This window comes from Opisthocomus hoazin, chromosome 20 (assembly GCF_030867145.1).
Source record: "Opisthocomus hoazin isolate bOpiHoa1 chromosome 20, bOpiHoa1.hap1, whole genome shotgun sequence".
In the NCBI taxonomy this organism is placed as follows: Eukaryota; Metazoa; Chordata; class Aves; order Opisthocomiformes; family Opisthocomidae; genus Opisthocomus; species Opisthocomus hoazin.
Window position 1 is genome coordinate 11,164,443 of NC_134433.1, and position 20,978 is coordinate 11,185,420.

At 47.8% G+C, this 20,978-nt stretch overlaps 1 protein-coding gene across 1 annotated transcript in view; it reads left to right on the top strand.

Moving 5' to 3' along the window:
- Positions 1–20,667, top strand: part of LRRC75A (leucine rich repeat containing 75A) — a 95,447-nt gene extending 74,780 nt beyond the window's left edge. The window contains exon 4 of the mRNA XM_009938243.2: positions 18,440–20,667. Coding sequence (XP_009936545.2) covers positions 18,440–19,025 — 586 coding nt within the window. The 3' untranslated portion in view covers positions 19,026–20,667. The remainder of the gene's footprint in view (positions 1–18,439) is intronic.
- The last annotated feature ends 311 nt before the right edge of the window (positions 20,668–20,978 follow it).

The window sequence follows — 20,978 nt, forward strand, 5'->3', positions numbered from 1 at the left end:
CAAAGAGATGTGGTGCCACGTGAGGTGGGATGAGCAGCCGTCTGATCTGAAAATGTCAGCTCGAGGTTTGGGGCTGCTCGTCGCTAGCCGGGGTGGGGAGAAATCAAGTTTGGCCATTTGGGAGAGCGTGGCTCAGCAGCAAAGTCTGGTTCTGGTGTCTTGGACACGTGGGGATGGAGCTGGTGTAATTTGACTTGGAAATAGGGTATTTGCCTCAGCCACCAAGAGCTCGCTGCTGGAGGCAGTGCCCCTTTGCTTACCAACAGCAAGTACCTCTTCAGGGAATTTCCTCTGCCTGAAATAACTCCTGGCAGAGATGTTTTGAAAGAAGGCATCAGCCAGCATTGATTTTGGCTGGGACTCGGGTTTACGTGTCCACACCAGCTGTAAAGCATCACTTGGGGTGGTCGGAGTCGTACCCTGCAGTGGGGCTTGATGCCCTTGGGTTGGTATCTCCTGGTTTTTGGGTGCTTTGCTGAGCAGCATTAGGGATCTCTTACACCATTATGGAGCACAGGAAATGCAAACGTGTGGTTAATCTTCCTGCAACTGTTCAGCAAATTCAAATAGGACGCATCACAAATAAGGCTTCCCAGTTACAGTCCGGGTTTCTGTCCTGTGTTGGTTCTGATCTCCATTCCTGTGACACAGCCAACCCACTGAACCTTTTGGTGCGTAACTGGGTGCCTCCCTGGCTTCACCCGCATCATCCAACATCAGCGCATCCCACCTCAGTCCATCTGCTTTCCTCCTCTGTGCAGCTGAAGGGTTGGTGCCGGCGAGCTGGGATGGATGGCACCTCTTGGCTGTCTTGTTGGTGGAGAGGTTGTCCCTTACAGCTCCTTGATCGCGGCGAGGCTGCAGCTCCTGCCTGTGTGCCAGCCGAGCTGCCGTGCCAGCCCCGTCGCACCGTGCTCAGTCGGAAGGAGCTGGCGATAGCAAAGACCTACTTTTTAAACTGTTAGAGCTGAACTGTAAATAATGCATGCGTGTTGAAATGCCACCCGGGTAAGTGTTACAGGGCAAGCTGTCGCGTTGGAAGGGGCTTCAGGTTTCCCATTGACTCGGTCTGTAAAATGAGCCCTTACCCTGTTCGTTGCCCTCTGCCAGTCGTCTGGGTCGCTCCAGAATTTAAAATAATCAACCCAAACTGTGGAGTACCATTTTTTTTTCCCGCTTATGAATATTGACACTGATAAATGCTTGAATTGCCTTTGCTGTTGCCTTGTTGAGCAAGTGAACTGACAGCCAGAAGTACTAGAAAATATCCCAAAGTAGAAAAAAAATCTGGCACTGAGGCTGGGATGAGGTGATTTACAGGAGCAGGACATCCCTTCCTACCTGCTTGCTTTTCTGAGTTTGCTCACACTCTTGGTGCAGCCTTAAATGCTTCAGGTGGTCGCAGGCACTACCTATGATTTAAAACCTCAATTTCAAGCCACCTTCATCCTCCTCCTTCCTCTTCCCGCCTGCGACTAGACTAAGGAATAGCCCAGTAGTTTTCCTCCCCTTGGAGGGAACATCCATCCCGCCTCCGTGCACTTAGGTGCTTGTGGTCCCTGAAATGTTTTCTAGTCCTGTGCCTGATTAGAAGAGGCCTTTGACTGTGAAAAGTGTGATTTTTTTTTTCTTTTTTTAATAATTACTTCTCCACTTCCTCTACTTCTGAGGAGACTGGAAATTAGATTTGCTTTTGACACATGGCAGCGATGTCATGGATCCTTCTTATACTTCTTCTCATACTAAATCTGAAAGACAGCAGCTACTGGGAGGAAAATTAACTCTATCCCAGCCAAAACCAGGACAAGCAATTATTTAAATCTATCCTCACAATTTGGGCTGTGGAGCCGGGAATCAAGTAGTAGAAATTGTTGTTAAATGAGGGAATCAGCTGGTGAAATAATTAATACACACACACACAAGCTTCCTCCCTGCCTTGGAAGTCCTCCAAACGCCCCGTGATTATTTGCCTTGTGTAAAACAGCCCCTGCCTTACTCCTTTTTTAGCTGGTGTGGGGCAATTTGCTCCCTTCCCCGGGGCCCGGCTGCTGCTCCTGCACGGGGCCGGTTGTCTGCCACCGTGCCAGAAAGGCATCGCTCCCCGAAGCAGCGGTGCCCATCTTACCAGCCAACCTTGGCGTGCCTGTCACCCCTGGCTGTATTTCCCAATTAGGGGAATCAAGCTTGATGATGAAGCTTGGAGAGAAGCTTTTAAAATTTTTTTCCAAGCCCTTTCACATCGTGTGTCGTTAGCGGTGGTAAATGAAGGTGTTTAGTGAGCTCATCCATCACTTCGACTCGGGGCTCCCACTCGCTGGTTCTCACCTCCCGCACCCACTGCCGCTCTCTTTGAATGAAAATAATGCTTTAAAATAGCAGTGTGAAGGAGAGCAGTGATCAGAGCACTGGAAGCGACGCTGCTCCTGGCTGCCGTGCGGAGGCGAAGGGCCGGGCCGAGGTTTTCAGCGCGAAGGTTTCGGATGGTGGCAGCTGGGCATCAAGCGTTTTGAAGGGGCACCGAGGTGTATATGGGTTGGATCTGGGTTGTTTCTCTTTTCTTGTGCATTGCTGTGGGACTTGCAGGGGTGGGAAAGCCCGGGTGGGGAGGGTTAGACCGGAGAAGGCTGCGAGCCGTGCATGAGGAGATGTGAGCAGCGGGGTGCAGGTTGCAGCAGGGCTGCGATGAAGCATGGGAGAACACCAGCACGGCTGAAGCTTTCCTGGCACAAGCTCCTGCGTCTCAAGCCCAGCTACTCAGAGCCCTGGTTTTCCAGTTGCTTGTAACCAGGGGTTTCCATCTGTCCCCTGGGAGCCTCACCCCATGGGTGACCCAGACCCAGACTTGACTCATCCCCTTCCAGTTTGAGACTCCATCATTAGACGTGGCACAGTCCCTTGGCTCATGGGTGATGGGATAGAGAAAAATGGTAAAAAGCCCCCCTTGGTCATGAGCCGAGCATCCCAGCAGCGCTCAGGGAAGTGCAGAAGGGTCTTTTGCATCTCAAAAGGGGCTGGTTGGCACCTCCAAGAAAAGGGAGTGCAGTCACTGCCCGTGTTCAATTCTCAGCTTTGGCTTTTGCATATCTTGCCAACACGTGGCAGCCTGTGTTTTGACACATCCCCATCCCTGAGGGACAGGGCGTTCAGCCCCAAGACTGATTTCTTTTGTCTAGCAACGTGTAGCCCAGGGTGGCAATATGTTCTTCCAGGTGTCTCACCCTCCTCTTGTCCGGGGTTCACACCAGACTGGGGAGTCGGGGAGGGTTTTTTGGGAGGAAGCCTAAACTCGTGTGCTGGCCTCCCTGCGTGCTCAGTCTCTCGTGAAGGTCACTTCTCACCTTGCTGCTGGGGACGAGGATTATTCCTCAGCAGCATCTTGGCTAAGAGAAGTGCCCATCTGGAGCGAGCCCTCCCCCACGTTCCCCGGTTTAATCAGCTGTTGGGTCATGCTGGCCACTGAGCGTGGCTCATCCCAAAGGTGATGAGTTGGGACGTGGGGGGGGAAAAATATCTATGTGTTCGGATAATAGGGACAAATTACCTTGGGAAGATTTGTTGTTGTGCTCCATCATCACGCGTTCACCTCTAACAGCCAGCTTGGAGCACAGCGGCACAAAACCTTATCACCAATGGGGACAGAAAGCAGAAAAAAAGGGCAAAGTGTTTGCATTTGGAAAGCTGAATGGGAGAGGGTGGCTGGCTTGCAGTTGTATTGATACAGCTGATAAGAGGGCCTGGCTTTTCTCAGAAGAGCGAGCAGGTGACGCAGCCAGGCAGGGACAATGCAGGGAAGGTTTTTGTGGTTTTCCTGCTTGTCAAGCAGAATCTGCAGTGCTGCAGGGACGCGGGGAGCTGGGCAGCACTGATGGTTTGCTGTGAGGAGCAGTATCTGAAATGACTTTTCTGTTATGCCCAGTCTTGGCAGCCAGCTTCACCTCCAGCATTAGCTCAGTTTTCATCTTTCTAGGGGAGATGAACGCTGAAATCCCCAACACTAGTGGGGAACTAATCTGCCAAAAGCAATGAAGTGCTGGGGGAAGAGCGGGTTTTTCTCTGGGCCGTTAAAGACACTCGTCCTTGCCTGTTTTCTTTGGTTTGGCTCTGCAGCCCCAGAAGTGGTAGTGGGTGCTTTCTGCCGACCCCGGGCTCACGGAAAGGGTCTGTTAAAATGAAACAACTTTGTGAGCAGGTAGCAAAGCTGCATGAGAAACCATGGCCAGCAGGAAAAGGAACCTGTGGGATGCAAATAAAGCAGATTCAACCCCCTGCTCCAGTGAGCAACTTTTTGCTGTGCTTATAAAGAGAGGAGGACAGAGGTGCTATTAAATCTTCGCATTGGAACAGAATATGAAAAAGCTACAAAACCCATCCCTTTTTCTTTTGAAGACACAAGCAGGGAATTAGGAGTGGATCAGGTTGTATCCTGTTATTCCTCAGCTGGTGAAAGCTGAGGTTACAATGGTTGCTCTGTTCTGCTGTGCTGAGTAGGACCCATTATTTTCTGGGCACGTTAACGTAAAGCAGATTGCATCTCCCAGCACAGGGAGGGCTCGGGGGAGCGGCCACACACCGGTCAAGTCTCATTAGCTTAAGGCTGCCTGATCCCAGGGGTCTCGTCCCTCCGTGAGTATCGTATGCTCCCCAGGGAGCCGGATGGTGACAGTAAAAGGGCTTTCGTGGCCAACATAATGGGTGTTTATTGAAAGTCATGCAGAACAGAACTTTTTTGGCTTGATAGATGTGTAAATTACAATTAAAAACTGACACCAGGGTCAAACATCAGGTGAAAGGCATTCATTCACCTTGGCTGTCTCCATTCACCCATCTCCTCTTTGTTTGGTGGCTGGTTGGTTACTCTTGTGACTGAGAGCTGACCCAGATGCCTGGGTGCCCTGTGGTCTGTCGGTAGGGTGCTGGCAATGAGAGCTGGGGGGGATTCCTGACCCCCTGGACATGGTTGGAGGACACCAGCCCCATAGCTGTGGGATGGCTGCAGGCTTGTCTGTCCTCCGCCCTGGGTGGGGGAAATGATATGTGACCCCCCAGAAACCTTCTGTCTGAAACGTGTCCGTGCTCAGGCTGCAACAGAAGTCGGTGGTTTCCCTTTGATCCACCTATGAGAGCATCAGGACCCGTGTCGGGATTCAGACCCTCCCTTCGGACACGGGAGGTGTTGGGATGGCGGCAGGAAGGGCAGGGGTTTGGCTTGAAATGGAAAATGTGCCAAGGATCAGGGGGGGACGAGAGGAAAACGAGGGGTGATATCAGCTCCTGGCCCTAGAGAAAATGTCTTCCCAAGCAGTATGAGGGACACTGGGGACCCTGGGAGCCAGGCTGGCGGCTGCGTCTCGTGCTCTGGCTCTCATTAGAGCAGCGCAGGCAATAGGGGACCTCTGCCTGCCTAAACTCTTCCAAATGTGATCTGTGCTCCAATAAAATAAACAGTTTAGGGAAAGCGAAGCCCCAGGCACACACTTTGGCAGCTGATCACTCCCTAATTGCAGGAAGAGCAGTTGGGAGAGGGTTTTTTTTTTCTTATTTGGGCTGCTTTCTGGTGAGAAAACTGGGCTGGAGGATCAGAGTTGAAGCTTCTCTCCGCTTAACCCCCTCCCCAGCAAAAATCCTGTTTTCTCCCCTTTGCATTGATGGAATTCCGCCTGTTTCAAGGAACAGGAAACACAAACAGCCTCTACAAAGTGTGAACGTCAAACCTGCAGCGAAAGCCTGTTTGGTTTGATACATGCAGTTCTCTGCAAACTTTTCCTGGGCTTTTTGTTGTTGTTGTTGTTGTTGTTTGACAGCACCAGGGGCAGGTTCGAGGGTTGGGAGAGGACTTTGGTGGGCAGAAGTAAACAGGAGTTGATGCCTCTCAAGCTGCCCTGCCTGACTGTGCATGTTTCCACCCCAAAGCTCCCTGAGCCCTAGTTGCCTCTTGAGGAAGAGAAAGGGATGGAGATAATTAACAACAGCCCCTTTCATCTGTGAATAGACAAGATGTGTCCAAACGAATTTCTTTTTCTCTAAGATTTGTGGCGAGGGGGACAGAGAGGGAGCAGCCACGCTCTCCCACCCTGCCTTGGGGGTCCTGTCCAGCCTGCTTGCCGGGTCATTCCTTGCAACCACAAGACAAAGTGGTAACGAAACCAAAGGGAGAGACTGAAATCAAGGATTTCAAGCAACCAGCCATCCTGGTTTTGCAGAACGGGCCGGAGCCCCAGGCCGTGCTTCATCCATCCCCACAGGTCTTCCAGCCCTCACCATCGCAGCCCCTTCCCCTTGCCCCCCACCTCTCAGCCTCCAGGGACCTTTCCTTTTTCCTCCTCTTCCTTTCAGCTCACCAGTTTGAAACTGTTTTAAACATATTGGCAGCAAATCATATGTTTTTTATGAGCAATTTACTAGTGATTTTTCTTCCTGTGGCCTCTTTCCTTTGGACATTGAGGACTACAACCCATTTCAGATGTCCTTTTCCCAGTCAAACCAGAGCACGTCAGCGTCTTTTCTCTCTCGTGGGGAGTTGCTCATGTAAATCCAATAGTTACTTTGGTATTTTGAATATACTCAATCATAAGAGTCCCTTTCCAAGAGTTTTTTCAGCCTTTTTTTTCCCCTGTGTTAGAATTTAAATAAAATGTTGTTTATTTTATTGCAAACTATAGTTTGTTTTGATGCAGACTTGCACAGTTTCTTGTTCTGGTCCAGTTCTCTTCCGAGAGGTCATTTACAGAAGCAACAATCCCAACATGTTGTTTTCTTGTAAATTCTTGATTGTTTTTCTGTTGGCACTTGTGCAAATTGCCTTTTCTGCAAATGCGTGTCATTAATGGAGTGTCAGCTGCAGTTTCTTATTACGCTGGAGTAGAGTTTGTTGGAACTATTCCAGCACAGTTTCTCTATAGGAAACTGCAGATTTCTTGAGAGCAAAATGTATCATAGGAAGGAGTATATAAATACATTTCATCTAGGGAGGATGAGGATAGAAAAATGGAGTACTCCCAACAGCAGGGTATTTACATTTTTTCACTATAAGTTAAATAGAATTATAATTATAGCAAAGCATTTTGATGGATCCCAAATGCTTATTTGTAGAATTTTGTTTAGCAGGAAATTAAAAACAAGTTGGGAAAAATCCCTGTTCATTTAACACATAAATGGTGGCTCTCATACAGAGCAAAAGACCATCGCTCCACTAAACATTTGAATCCAGCCTCCTCGGCTCCGGACCATGACGAGGAGCTGGCTGTGCGGCATGCAAATGAGAGCAGTTCTTCTGCTTAATTATCCCTACTGGAGATATTTATCAAGTTGCTTCTTTGGATAACAGTACTTCATTTTCCAAGAAGCTTGTTGCTTTTAAAGGTTTAATTGGGTCCTTTTACTAAATACCACAGAGATGCCGTGAAATTATGACGCAGCAGTCATCTCACAGCTGCAGACTGTGGAGAGCTGCAGGGAAGAGCAGTTTTCTTGGCCGTGGGAAGGAGTGGATGCTATTTTGGTCCACCCCAGACTTTTTGTTTGGTTTAACCTTACCTCTGGACCTTCTCTAGGGGTTAACCATCGTAGGGCCCCATCAGTGGCCATAGGTCATCAGATAGCCACTGAGCGCAGCTGCTTCTCCAGCAGCCTGGGCATGAGGCCCTGCAGTTGGACCCAGATGGACTAATCTTGACTTCCCGTGTAATGGATCTGTGACTTCCACTTGGCCAATGTTAGTGGGTCAGATTTACATGATTTGGACTGAAAACCTAAAGGATTGCATGGGGTTTTTCCCCCTTTTAAAATTCATTTCAATAACTTATTCAATGTGTCTGGTTTCCTTTTGTATACTGATCTTTTTCTCCTCAGCTTCCAATGCAGCCTTCGCACTGCCCGCAGGCCATGCGCCCATGAAAGACTGTGCAGAAGCCAGTCCCTGCCCGAGCTGCCGGACCTTCCTCCCTTGGTCTCCCGTCTCCTCTGTGCTAGCACGAGATCGAAGCACATCAGCCTTAGAAAGGGACTAAGTATCGCATTGCCAAAAAGCTTAATGCAAAGAAAATTTCTGTCCTTTATTTCCCTTCTTCAGAAAGATGCTCTGGAGTGGAATTAGAGGCATTTTGGGAGATGTTAAAATAAATTAATCTGCCCAGCCCCAAACAGAGACTCTTCTTTGTTTCTTCTGTTCTCTGTTCACTTCTTCTACATTCTGTTTCTTCGCAAAATATCAGATTGCTTCCTCCACATGCACATTATTTTGAGTATTAGGATGCTTAGGTGCGTTTAGAGCTGGATCTGGGTCTTTAAAGTCTGAGCACAGCTGTCCAAAGCCACCGTCGGCTCCCAGATAACTTAGCCAGTGTGACAGAAGACCCAAGGGCTGTGTCATGAGCAGGACATCTGATGGCACGGGGACATCTCATCCCTTCACCACACCAGGGAAGAGACAGCGTCCTGTCCCCTGCAAGGTGGGATCCCATCTGTAAGGTGCAGTCTGGGGGCTGTGTCCCCCCGATATGGGTTTGGGGTGATGTGCTGGCTTTTCGGCACAGCAGGGTGGGTGCCACTGCTCTGTGGTGGATGGCTCTTCATCAGGCAGGTCAAGATGAAGGAGCTGAGGCTGGTGCAAAGGGTCAGCATTCATTCAGGGATAAAAATTACTTTTTCTTGTTGTTTGTATCACGAGTTTTAGAATTTAATATGTGGAGATGTTACACAGGCATGGAGTAATTTAGTAAAGAAATATAAACCAAAGGTGCTTGAGTTTATCTCACCATGACGGGAAGGATTTATTGATCAGTATCTTCCTGATGCCAACAGTCTTTCCACTACCACGCCATGGCCGAAGCCACAAGACCTGTGTCAGTTCTCCTGGTGCAGGGGATGCTCTTGCGTGCACAGAAATTACTTTTCCATCAAATATCCCATGCACTTACCAAGTTTTGTGCCTGGATTAGGGGAGGAACAGGCCTGTGTAGCTTGGTGTGGAGCCAAAGAAAATTCAGTGGGATTTGGAAAGGAAAGAAGTGTAAACAAAGAGCTATTCCTGGAGCAGCCCGTGCACTTGGGCACATGGAGGAAGCTTTGCTGCAAGCACCGCACACGCAGCGACCAGCAGCACGCAGCGCTGGGGATGCTGCTGCAAGAGAAAAATGTAGAGGAAATTTTAGCATTCCCTCCAGGTATGCTCTTAGCAAGATGCTTGAAAAAATGCTCTGCTGGATCTGAGAAACAGCCCAGTGTTCGGTCTTGCAGTGTTTGGAGATGTTAGAGGATGTCATTCCCACAGAGCATTCCCGCAGCCACAATTATTTTATAAATGGCTATAATGAAGTTAATTTTGATGTCACACATCAGGGCCAAAACTGGGAGCAAAGCCCGCAGATGAGGAGCTCCAGGCTGAGCGATCTGCCATTCCTTCCCCCAAATCCGACGGCACTCGCTGGAGGCGCAGGCTGGGATGTTGGTAGCAGGGGAGGAAGTTAGGGGATGTCTGGGCTTTGTGACATGAAAACTGCAGACCTTAGCAAAACTGGGAAGGCTCTTGGAACAAGAGAAGACCAAAATAACTAATCCCCACTGGTACTTTCCCTCTTAGTAGTAAAGACTTAGGAATTTCCTATGTGTTTCTTGGTAAGCTCTGAAGGGGCTTTAAAGTTACATATTTTTATATTTATATATTTTAAAATCCTCTTTACCCTGAATCTAAGCAGAGTGAAATCTTCCCAAGCTATTCATTTGTAAAGGCAGTGAAAAACAGAGACTTTAAACTATGCTGTTAATAATTCTCTAAACCTTTCTGTGGCAGTAAACAACGAGCTAAACCAGCCAGTGATGAATCACAACAGCACACACACGTTGGAGTGCCGACGAGTAAAACTGAAGAATGAAGTAACAGATGAGTATAAGCTGTGGTGGTCCAATCTCTTCAAATTCTGGAGAATTTGGCAGCTCCAGTTCTGAGCTGGGCTCTGTCTACATTATTTTTGGATTTCATCTGTCATGTTTTGATGAGCATTGGGAGTTTTTTTTAAAACAAAAGAAATGAAAAATAAGGAAAGTATTCAACCAGACAGCATCACAAACCTGTTAAAAGGATTTTTTTTTTTTGAACTTAACTTGGGAAATACAGTTCTTTCCTCGTTGCTGGCGTAAGTAGAAGTATTTTTACTCTGGGACTGTAATGCCTTTCCCTAGCTTAAATAAAAAGCAGCTGCAAAACACACACAGAGGCACATGCGTGTATATTTTTATATCCCCCAGCCTCCCAACACAGCCCTTGGACCAGCCAGTGCCTCTCACGGTCCCACGGCCGTCGCTGCTCACCAACAGGCTGCTCACATAGGCTCAAAGCACCAGCCCTTGTCCAGGCTCCTGGCGATGAAGCGAAAAGGCCTCATAGTGGTGAATTATAAAATTTATACAATTACCCTCCGGGACATAGACTGAGCCAATTTTTTTTTTTTTTTTTTTTAACATTCTAACATGACTTTTGATGTTATCAGCCACAGCAGTGCTGTGTCCGCTTTGGACCTCCTACAAAGCCCTTGATCTCGGTGATATCCCATGGCTGGAGCTAGGAGGTTAATTTGAGCTCTGTGTACACACTTCTTTCCTTTTATCCGCTGGGAGTTTAGTCTTTCAGCGTCAGGGGGTGTCCCTCGGCTCATGCATTACGAGAGACAAAGAAAGAGCAGTCTGTTCTCATCTTCATCCTTACTACCCTATATACATCACATATATAAAGTAATATATAATACATTCTACATAATATGTAATATATAATATATTATGATATACATGTCAGTCACATTCCTCATTTAAGATAAATAATTATCTTTTCTTGGCTTTGCTCTTCCTTTGAGACTGGGGGAGCTTAACCCTTTTGTCAACATTATTACTGACAGATTACATGCATTAGTTTATATTCCTTCTTGCCATTTCCAAAAGATCGGTTCCAGTGTTTGACTGTCATCATCTGAAGCAGCAGTAGGGACTTTGAAAAGGCTCTTTAATATTTATCTTTAATACCACCAGTATTTCAGGACAGGTCTTTTATCTCAAGACTTTACTTTTTTTCTGATGACTCATTATGTTTAATAATTTTTTGCTGACATTTTCGTAAATAGTTTTCTCACCAGTGATATCGTATAAATTTCTTACTGTAATTCTTCACTCTGTGGGGCTGCCTTTTCTTCATTTTTCTTGAGCTATTCCTTTGCCCTCCAAGGAAGTGGCTCAATAGCCCAATTATGCTTTATTAGATGACACATTGGCATCTCATATCCTGATTTGTGTGGTTCTTTAGGGGAATGCCATGAATTTAAACCAAGAGGAAATCCCTTTCTTTTAATTCTCTTTGATCTAAACATCAATATTCTTGTTCATGGGAACATTTTCTGATCTGATTCAATACTGCATGCAGAGCAGCTTTCAGTTCAGCGTGAGTGTGTGTAAATCCGCATCCTGCCAAGGCGTTACTGGGGTTTAGCGCGGGGTTGTATACCCAATCCTATCATTACATCGGTCAAAACCCCATCTACTGTTTCCAGCTGGGGAAAAATAAACCCAACCTGTGTCTTCCCCTATGGAACAGTCTCATAAAATGTGAGAATGGAACCAAGTGGGTGTAACTGATCCTCACTAAAGCTCGTAGGGATTTGTTTAATGGTAAGATCTTCCTACAGAGATTTGGGGCCATTCTGTGGCAAACTTTATGGCAGGGATAAAAGTTTTTACAGCTGTTTGTTAACATAATATCCTCCTCACTTCCATGAGATGGTTCAGAAGATCCACAGAACTATTTGTATTAAATCATGTTTGGGGTTGGTTTGTTTCCCGAGGGACAGCTTGAGCGTAGGCTGCTGCGGAACAGCACACCAGCCCCAGCACAAGCACAGGGCTGCTCTGACCCGCCGAGTTAGGAGATTGCCTCTGCCTTTGATATAGACTGCAGATCGTCAGGGTGAAAAGGCTGTTTGTACAAGATAATCAATCCGTTTCAGTCGGTATCAGCTAAATCCCTCTCAAGGGGAACTGGATAGAGCCCTAGTGAGAAATTCTCTTTTACTTGCTGGCAGAAATTGTATGCATGCTCCAAGGAACAAAAAAAAGTAGATGCGAAGCAATATTGAAAGCAGCTCAAAACAAAAAAAGAACTGCCCTGAAGTTATCCCCATTCGCACTTTCTTATCTTCGTGGTTTTGCTAAATTAAAGCGACACTAGAAGGCCCACAAGAAGTTACCTGAAGGCAGGCAGCATCGCTCCATGCAGAGGATGTCCATGCTGGATAAAACAAGGATCAACCCCTGAATGCGTATTTTAGCCATGCTTTTAGATGGTTATCACTTATTCACAGGTATACTATGTGCTTTATTTGACAGTGAGAGCCTGGTGTAACCAGCTTTGGGCACCCAGACAGCAAAACAAGAGTAATATAGTTTTATTAGTTTCGGTGGGAAGAGCTTGTTTCCGAGGCAGCACACCGGCCCCAGCCTCACTACCCCACTACACCTTGCTCGCCGGGGCTGCTTCCAAAAAATGATGCAGCGGTACATATGGGAGAGAAGTAGCTGCCAACATATGAACATCAATTCTTTTTTTTTAATAATAAATACACTATTTCATCGGTTTCTTTCCCAGGGTTTCCAAAAATTAGCAGTAGAGAGAACTACATCACATTAGCAGCTGTCTTTCTGCCCACATACACGTTAAATGAGACTTTCTAACGGGATAAGTATAGATCTTGCTAAATTACTGCAGAGGTGTGTGTTTGAGGTGCCAGCTAACCCAGCAAACCCCGCGCTGTCACTAATGGAAGTGCCACCGTGGCAGTGAAATGGGTCCCCAAGGCGCAGGAGAGTTTAGTGAGAGTCCAGATGTGCTGGGCACCAGGACATTATTGACATACCTGCTGGAGCTTGGCACCGCATCATTTAATAATAGTTTTTCCACTGTATGATCTGTCTTGCCATAAGATTAAAAAAAAAACAAAACACCTCTTATATTAAACATGGAAAAACATCAGTAGTTTTGTAACTCTGTTCTGCTGCCGCGGTGTGCTTGAGGACTGATCCCACACCTAAGTTATTTCTACCAGAGCTTCCAGAGCTGTTTACCCTAGAAATTCTGAGCCATTTCCATATGTTAAATAAGCTTTAAGACTCACCTAACACTGTTAAAGTGAGTGCCCAACTCTCTGGACGAACGACGCTTAGCTTCACCCTGGCAATTTTGATGTAAAACACAACTCTGTGGAAGAGCAGCTCAGGATCATACCTAAGACGACGGGGATTTGCATCAATGCCTTGACATCGCTTTTCTCTGGCAGGTTTTAGGCTGGGTAGCTATTTGCCTACAGCTGCACCTGCATGAAAAACAAAGACCAAGTTAGTAATTGCCCTGGCTTAGACTGAGCAGCCTGCGCTACAAGAGTGAGCAAAATGGCCTTAAGCCTTTGTCCCCTCGCAAAGCCAGGCTTAGTGTCGATGGCAGGGCAAGGGGATGAGGGAGCAAGCCCAAGCTCTGACCCTTCCTCCAGCCCCTTTGCTTGGCCCAGCTCACAGCGTGGAATAAATTCAATAACCAGTCATTATCCATCATGCCACTCACCACTTTGCAGTGCAAGTTTGGTAACACAGTTAGCTTTTAAGGTGACGTAGAGGGGTGTAGCAAATGCATCCCAGCTTCACCATGTCTCATGCAGCTGAGAGGAGCCCAGATGGGAAAGTGCTAATTGCACCATTGCACCAAGGCACCAAAAGTAAAAAAAAAAGATTAAAATTGCCAAAATTGTCTGGCCAGCGTTTTGCTAGGCAGCCTGCGTGAATAATCTTTCCCAGGGCAAACCAGCAATTGAAACGTGCAGATCATAATAAACAGCAGCAGCTCTCATTAGCCTTTCCTCCCACCCCAACCCGACTGGTGGCTGATGTGTGTAATAAGTCACAGGCACACACTTAATGATCCAAGATTTGCTTCCAAAAAAAGGTTTCCCATCAGATTTGTGTGCATCTGAATGGACGTGAATCACAGGTTCAGAGCCTGCGTGGGTGGTCATAGGCTGGGACTTCTGTTTATTGTAAAGACCCAGCCCACAGTGAAAACACTTGATGAAGGGCAGCTCATAAGGCTTGTTTGGTTTCTTCTCTTCAGACCACAGCTCTCTTGCTAGGATGCCTGAAGCCAATGCAGAGACTTGGAGGACCCAGCTGTGCTTACGGTTCCCACTGTGCCCATGCAGGGATGCTGTGCTTTAACCCAAAAGTCTCACTCAGCTGCGTAGGACCCTGGGGAGCAGAGCTCTGTGCCGGGGCTTCTATTGGCTAAAGTTGTTCCTGAAAAGCCAGAGGAGCGACCCTCTGGATTTCATCCAAGCTGGGGAAGCGAAACCACATATTAAATAAATAATACATCCGTAAAAGCCCAGCATGCTGCCGCTCTCTGGTTTCTCTGCTCCTGCTGCCGTACACAGAAGGAAATGGCTTTCCCTCTGCCTCCGGCTGGTTTGGTTTTACTCCTGTAGATCTTGCCGGTCCTGCAATCATGCATCTCCTTGGAGTCCTACCTAACAGTGCTGGATGCATCCCTTTTCTCCCAATTTCTGTTCTTGAGATGGCATTATGGATTTTTTTCTTCCCTCCGCCAAAGGACAAGATGTTTCTCATGATCTGGCACAGCCTCGTAGGTAGGGCTACATGTCAAATTAAGAAAGAGGTAATATTGCTGCAAGACATCCCAGATGTTTGTCTTTCTCCCCGTCTCCCATGGCTTCCTATTGAGGAGTTTGCTGTGCAGTCATGAGCTCCCACAGCCCAGGGCCTGACGGACCCTGCCCCAGCCTGAGGCACAAGCATGGTCACAGCAGATAGCTGTTGCTGAGCTGCCCCAGCATGCTCGCCTGATGCCGTATCCCAACACTTTCTTTATGTCAGGATGATGGATCAAAATTACCCTGGGGTCTCCCTGGTACTTAGAATTAGAAGGTTAATGAGAAGTCAATCACTCTTCTTAATGGTGGTAAAGAAATTTGCCAACTGCTTGACAAACCCAGGTTTTTAAAGATGAGCAGTTAATTCCTGCAGCTGCCATATGGTCTAGTACCATTCGAGGATTTTTTGGGAAGACTCACCATCTTCTGTATATCCCACAATGCCTGTCCAGGTCTCTCCCCTCCTCCCTGGCTCGAGCCTGCTCCAGCCCACAGCAATGTTCCCCCAGCAGCAGCGACCGCAGCTGGGACAAGCTCCTCTCTTCAAACATAAAATCTCCAAATAACACACACAGCAGCTGAGCAGTTTCTGGGGCACGAAGGGGAACATGGCAGGGGGTGGGTGGGAGGGTGGTTTCCTTAAGGAGACCTTATCATTGCACAGCTTCTTTTAGGTGAAATTCAGTCCTTTTGCTTGCAGCACCACAGGCAGGTGCCTTTCTATTAGAGCAGGAGGGTTGCGCTGGGCACATGAGCCCATAAAGGGCTCAGGGAACCATGAATTAAAAAAAAAAAAAAGGCAAATTTCATTCTTTCCTGTGGGGTGTTCCCTGAACAAATAGTTCTTGTGAAATGACTGCGATCCAAGAGCCAGGCAATGTTCAAGGCCTTTTGCTCAGCTGTTGGATTCAGCTCTGATTTCGGTACCGAGGAGGCTCTGTGAAATTACCTCCCATTCTGCCACAGTGCAGTATCAGAAAGCCACGGCTTAAGTGCAGATTGAAACTGGGAAGAGATCTTGTTTTCCTAGTGTTTAGCCAAGCCTCTAGATGCAAGCTGACTTTAATACCAGTGCTTATCTGCATCCATTTCTTCCTTGTAATAAGATCTTCCAAGGAGGAGTAAGAACAAAGTACTGCTAAACAGACTGTGGAGCATAATCCAGCATCACCAAGGGAACTCTAAAAGAGAGCTTTCACCCCCTCCCAGCCTCCCCATCAGAACCTGGTCGGGATTTGTGAGATGTTTCTGGTCTAAAAGCAGAACCCAGGAGTTTTCCTGCTCTCACCCTGGCTCGGCTGGGCCATAGCCAGATCTACAGAGACCCAGTACATGGCTTTTGTGCCGTTCAAGAGAGCAGAAGAGTAGCTCTGGATTTGGAGGCTCTCTTCATAACTGGCACACAACCTGTGGGCATGGACCTTTGGAGTAAAGCGCTCATTTTTCCCCTTGTTTGAAATAACAGTCCCTGGGCAGTCAGCTCTCACGGGCAGCTTGGATAAACATGCCCAGAGCAGCGTCTTGGCCCGGAGCCCTCCACAGCATTACGTTATCTGGCCAACAGCTTAACCCCAAGTGCAAATGCAGTTGCCGTCTCGACCGGTGCACATGTGTGCATGTGATGGCAGGACGTCAGAGCAGCCCTGCCACAGCTTGTTCTGTATTTGCTGCTAAAACCAATGTAAGTCCTGTTAAGCTAGCTGCCTTGCTGGCCGCATCAGCTGCATTGCCCCACCAAACAAGGCGGCCGGCGGGGATTTGGAAATCGCTGCCTGTTGACTCAAAGGCAGGCAGCTAATAAACCACAAAGCTGTGAAAGACAGACAGGTACGGCAGCGCGAGTAGCTCCAAACCCTTGGCAGAGTGGACATGCGTGGCAGATCATCATCCGTACATTCATGATACCTCGTACAACCCCCATGCTCCCAAAGCCTATTGCCCGCCTAGTGACTGCAGATCTCTAGTTAAACTTGAGCACTTGGTTCACTGGGACACCTCCCAGCACCTCCCTTTCTGCTGCTGGGCTGAGCCAGGCTTTCTGCTCTCCCTGGCCCTTTCCTAATGCATCGAGACATGCTGGCTTGAACCAAACTCTTTAACTGGATGCTGTAGCCATTTCAGCCTTCCTGTGATTATTTAGGAATGTTATTCTGGTGGTGATGATTTTTGAAAGTACACACACACACACACACCTCCGTGCTTTTTTGGGGGGTTCATTTCCATAGGAACTGCAGAAATTTCACTCCTCCTTGGCTTGCAGGTCTCCAGTACATCAAGTGGCCATGGCAAACTCCTCATACCCCAGCGGTGAACCCGGGTATCGATCAGTCAACAATAAAATGCTGTGATAGTTATAAATAACCTTCATTTCCTTCCACCCTGCCTCTATTCTAAATTATTCCCCCAAAGTCTAGTGGGGAGCTCACAACACCTTGCAAGGTTGTCTTCTATGTGCACTATTTACAAAGCAAAGCTCAACACAATTTACAACTCTCTAGCTGTGTTACTTCTGCAGCTTCTCAGGGGAAAAGCCCGACGCTTACCAGCTGCCTGCACCCACCCCCAGATCACGAACGGCTGATGGCTCAGGGCGCAGGTTGTGGGACTAGCCGTAAAACATCTTACTGTGCTGTGCAAGAGAAATTTCAAACAAGGTGCGTTGGCACTGGAGCAGATGCACTCGAGCATCTGCGCAGCAGAGCGGCGGGCTTGTTCGGCAGCCGAGAAAAGGAGTGTTAGTGCTGGTTTGCATTTTCATCTAGAAAAACCAACAGATGCTGGGCAGAACCACTCCCTGGCTCAGGCTGTAATGAAAGGCAACAGCATTTCCGCAGCTGGCTGGTTTGGCGTGAGGCTAACACGTGTGCCACCGCAGCAGATGACATGTGAGCTCACCAAGTTGACATGAGCAATTAGCATGCGTGAGGCTCCTTCCACCTCCTAATTCACTCAGAATAATTCATTAGCAAAAAGTCCTTAGCAGCGCTAGTCTGCCAACAGGTCCTGATTGTAGATGTGTTCTTTGATTCACTTTAGAAGATAAATTGACCTGTGAAACTCCAGTCTAGCTCATGCTAATGAGTCTCTGTAGGGCCATCATGAGAATTAATTTATTTATCTAAGGATTTCTCTGTAGTGCTCATCTGCACGGCAGTTAGACTGAAGAGACATAATAGGTCTACCACACTAGAAATACTAGAGCAAATCACCTAACCCTGGAGGTGTCTGTGCTATATTTGATGTCTTGGCCTAAAGTCGTTCTGGTGCAGATCCTCAGTTTCCCACCTGTACAGCCAAGAGAACAAAAACGTGTCCTCCTGCTCATAATGTTCATAATCAGCAGTGTGAGAAGCGTTACACCAGCAGTGGTATAAGCTACAATTCTTATCTGTCTAATCAAAGGCTTCCTCAGCCTTTATTTCAACTTTAAAAGCAGCAGAGTAGCTGCTTTATTCCAGGATTTTGCAGTGGCTGTGGAAAAGAAATCTGCATGAATTATGGTGTTTTAATATGTTTTCCTTGTTTCTGGCCATCTTCTATTAATAAACAGCCTTGAAATCTCTCTCTGCTCCCCAAATGCACAGAGACACTCCTGGCCTCTACAGAAGAGATGGTTAGGCCCTGTTGAACAGCCTACCTAAATACTCGTGTTCTTGCCCCCTTCGAGAGCAGCCAGGGAGCCCAAAGCGATGCCACCAAGCAGAGATGTCCCCCCACATTAATGTCCCTCTCCTTTTCTTCCCCCGCAGCTTGAAAGCTGTCCTGATGGGGAAGCCTCAGGACAACACAGTGGACTTGTCAGGCATCCCGCTGACACTGAAAGACTTGGACCGTGTCACGTCCTACCTCCAGCACAGCTCGGAGCACATCGACACGGTGGAGCTGTGCTTCACAGAGCTGACGGACGACATGCTGCTGCAACTGCTGCCGGCGCTCTGCGTGCTGCCCCACCTCACCACCCTCTCCCTCAATGGCAACCGGCTCACCAAAGCCATCCTACGGGACCTCACTGAAACCCTGAAGGACCCCAAAAAGTTCCCCAGTGTCACCTGGATTGACCTCGGCAACAATGTGGACATCTTCTCCTTGCCGCAACCCTTCTTGGTCAGCCTAAAGAGACGATGCCCAAAGCAAGGCAACTTGCCAACCATTCTGGAGTTTGGTGAGGGTCAGGTAAGCGATTTGGAGAGCCAAGATGGCCTGGCTGAGAGCCAGGAGGACCTGCGAGTTGGACCAGGCAAGACTGACAACAAAGGCTTGCAGCAGACAGACAGAACAGTCGAGGCTGCGGAGCTCCCCAACTCGGAGCAAGGTGCTGCGGCGCTGCAGACATGATGTCAGGTTCCCTGGCTCTTGGGTGGGCGCGTTAAACAAGGTTGACTTAAAACCAAGACCTCGGCGCTGGAGGTCTTGGTGGAGGGTCGATTCACACAGTGGGATGCTTTGGGAGTCTGACTGCTGCCTTCCTCCCATACGATGAATGTCAACTTTTTTTCTTTTCGAAGAACACATAAAGGTGATCGCGTTGAATACTTGCATTTTATAAAAGCTGGCCAGGTATTTTGAAACATTAGTGACATGCTGTGCTTTTTAAACTCCCAAAAATGTGTCTCCAAGTTGGTGTAATACGAGGCCCTTATAAGAGCACAAAAAGGGAGAAGAAGGTGCCCAGACTTTGCAGGGAAGGGCTCCCTTTCCTTAGTGCTGGATCAAGCAAGATCCCAGCTGCTCTCCCACGCGTGATGGATGGACAGCGGTCACCCCAGAGAGGACTGCTGCTGAGATAAACCCTAAATCCTTTCCAGTCCTGACTTCAGGAGCTGCTGATGAATAGCATACCTGGTGAGATACAACAGAAGTCTGATCACACGCTAACAGGGGCTGTTTCTCTTAACAGCGGGAGCCAGCCCAAAAGGAGAGGTTTGCTTTCCTGGTGCTGAGCTAAATCCCAGCCCGCTGCGTGCCTGGACGCCACTCTCACCCTCCAGCCTTACTGAAATCAGCTGGCACATGTGCCTGCCCACTATTTATTCAGATGTCAAATCCAGTTTCCCACCAGCCGTGCTGCTGTAATAACTCCAGAGCTTTTAATGTGGTACGTGGAGCTTGCACCAGCAATGCTGGGAGTGCGTATTTGGTCCATTTTGGGGAGTAATCTGCAAAATCTGGAGCCAGGGCTCAGCTCAGGTTCATTGCTGTTGCTGACAAAAGAAACCACAATACTGAAGGTTTACAAAAGAAAAAAATAATCCTGGGGTTCATCCCTGTATCACTGCCACTGAGGGCTGGGTGGACACAGCCAGCTGGAGATTGAAAGCCTCCGAAGGGCTCTTGGGTCACTTGGCTGTGTCCATCCCCTCACGGACCAGAAGTGCTTTGTTTCTAAAATCTTGGTTTGGTTTTGATTTATTTTTGATGGAAAATGGATCATCCCAGAGCTGCAGCACTGGAACGTGCACTTTGGCTTTCGAATGAGAATTTAATTGATCGTAAACCTGGGGAAGGGCAGGAAAGTATGAAAAAACTTCCTCGCCCTTACGTTCAGAGGACCAAACACAACTCCCTTTGCGCAGAGGGAGCCCTTTTCTATCTGTTCAAAGCCCTTCCCCTGCCCAGCTTTACAGCATCGTTTCCCTGTCTCGCAGCAGCGACCCTCTGGCTTTGGTCCTTCTGGGTGCCAACACAGTCAGACCTTTTGGTCATCTCGTTGGCTCTGTTTGTTTGACATCACCACACCAGGAAGCTTTTTCCAGAGGGGCTTCATGCTGCTGGCTGTTGTTTCTCCTCTGTACGCAAGTAGATAACTTAGAAGAAACTCTGCTACCCATTTTAATACATTTGGCAACGTTCAGTATGATTTGCATGTATCCAAGCCTTTTTCCCTTTTTTTTAATGCTAACTCTTTCCAACAGGCATGAAAAAACTTTGCGGTGAATAAACTGTTCTGTTTGAAATAAAGGAGCTATCCGTACTCAAAATAAATGACAACTTTTAATAAAGACCCAGTGTTGAATTTTTCCTCTGTACAGGCTGAAATGCCCAGCTGGCAGCTCAGAGCACCCCAGAAAAAAAACAAACGTGCTAAGCACTGCAGCTCTGGGTTCTCCAGGGTGCTTAAAAAAAAAAAAAGGTCGCTGTAGCTGGCTGGAGAAATAAATAGCCCAGTTTATGGGCTGGATTCTGCAGGGTGGGCACAAGAGTGGACACAGAAGCATCATAAAAGCATCTGTTAAATATTAAATGTCACGAGTGTGCAAAACTAACGTGGGGGAAAGGCATACTGAGAAT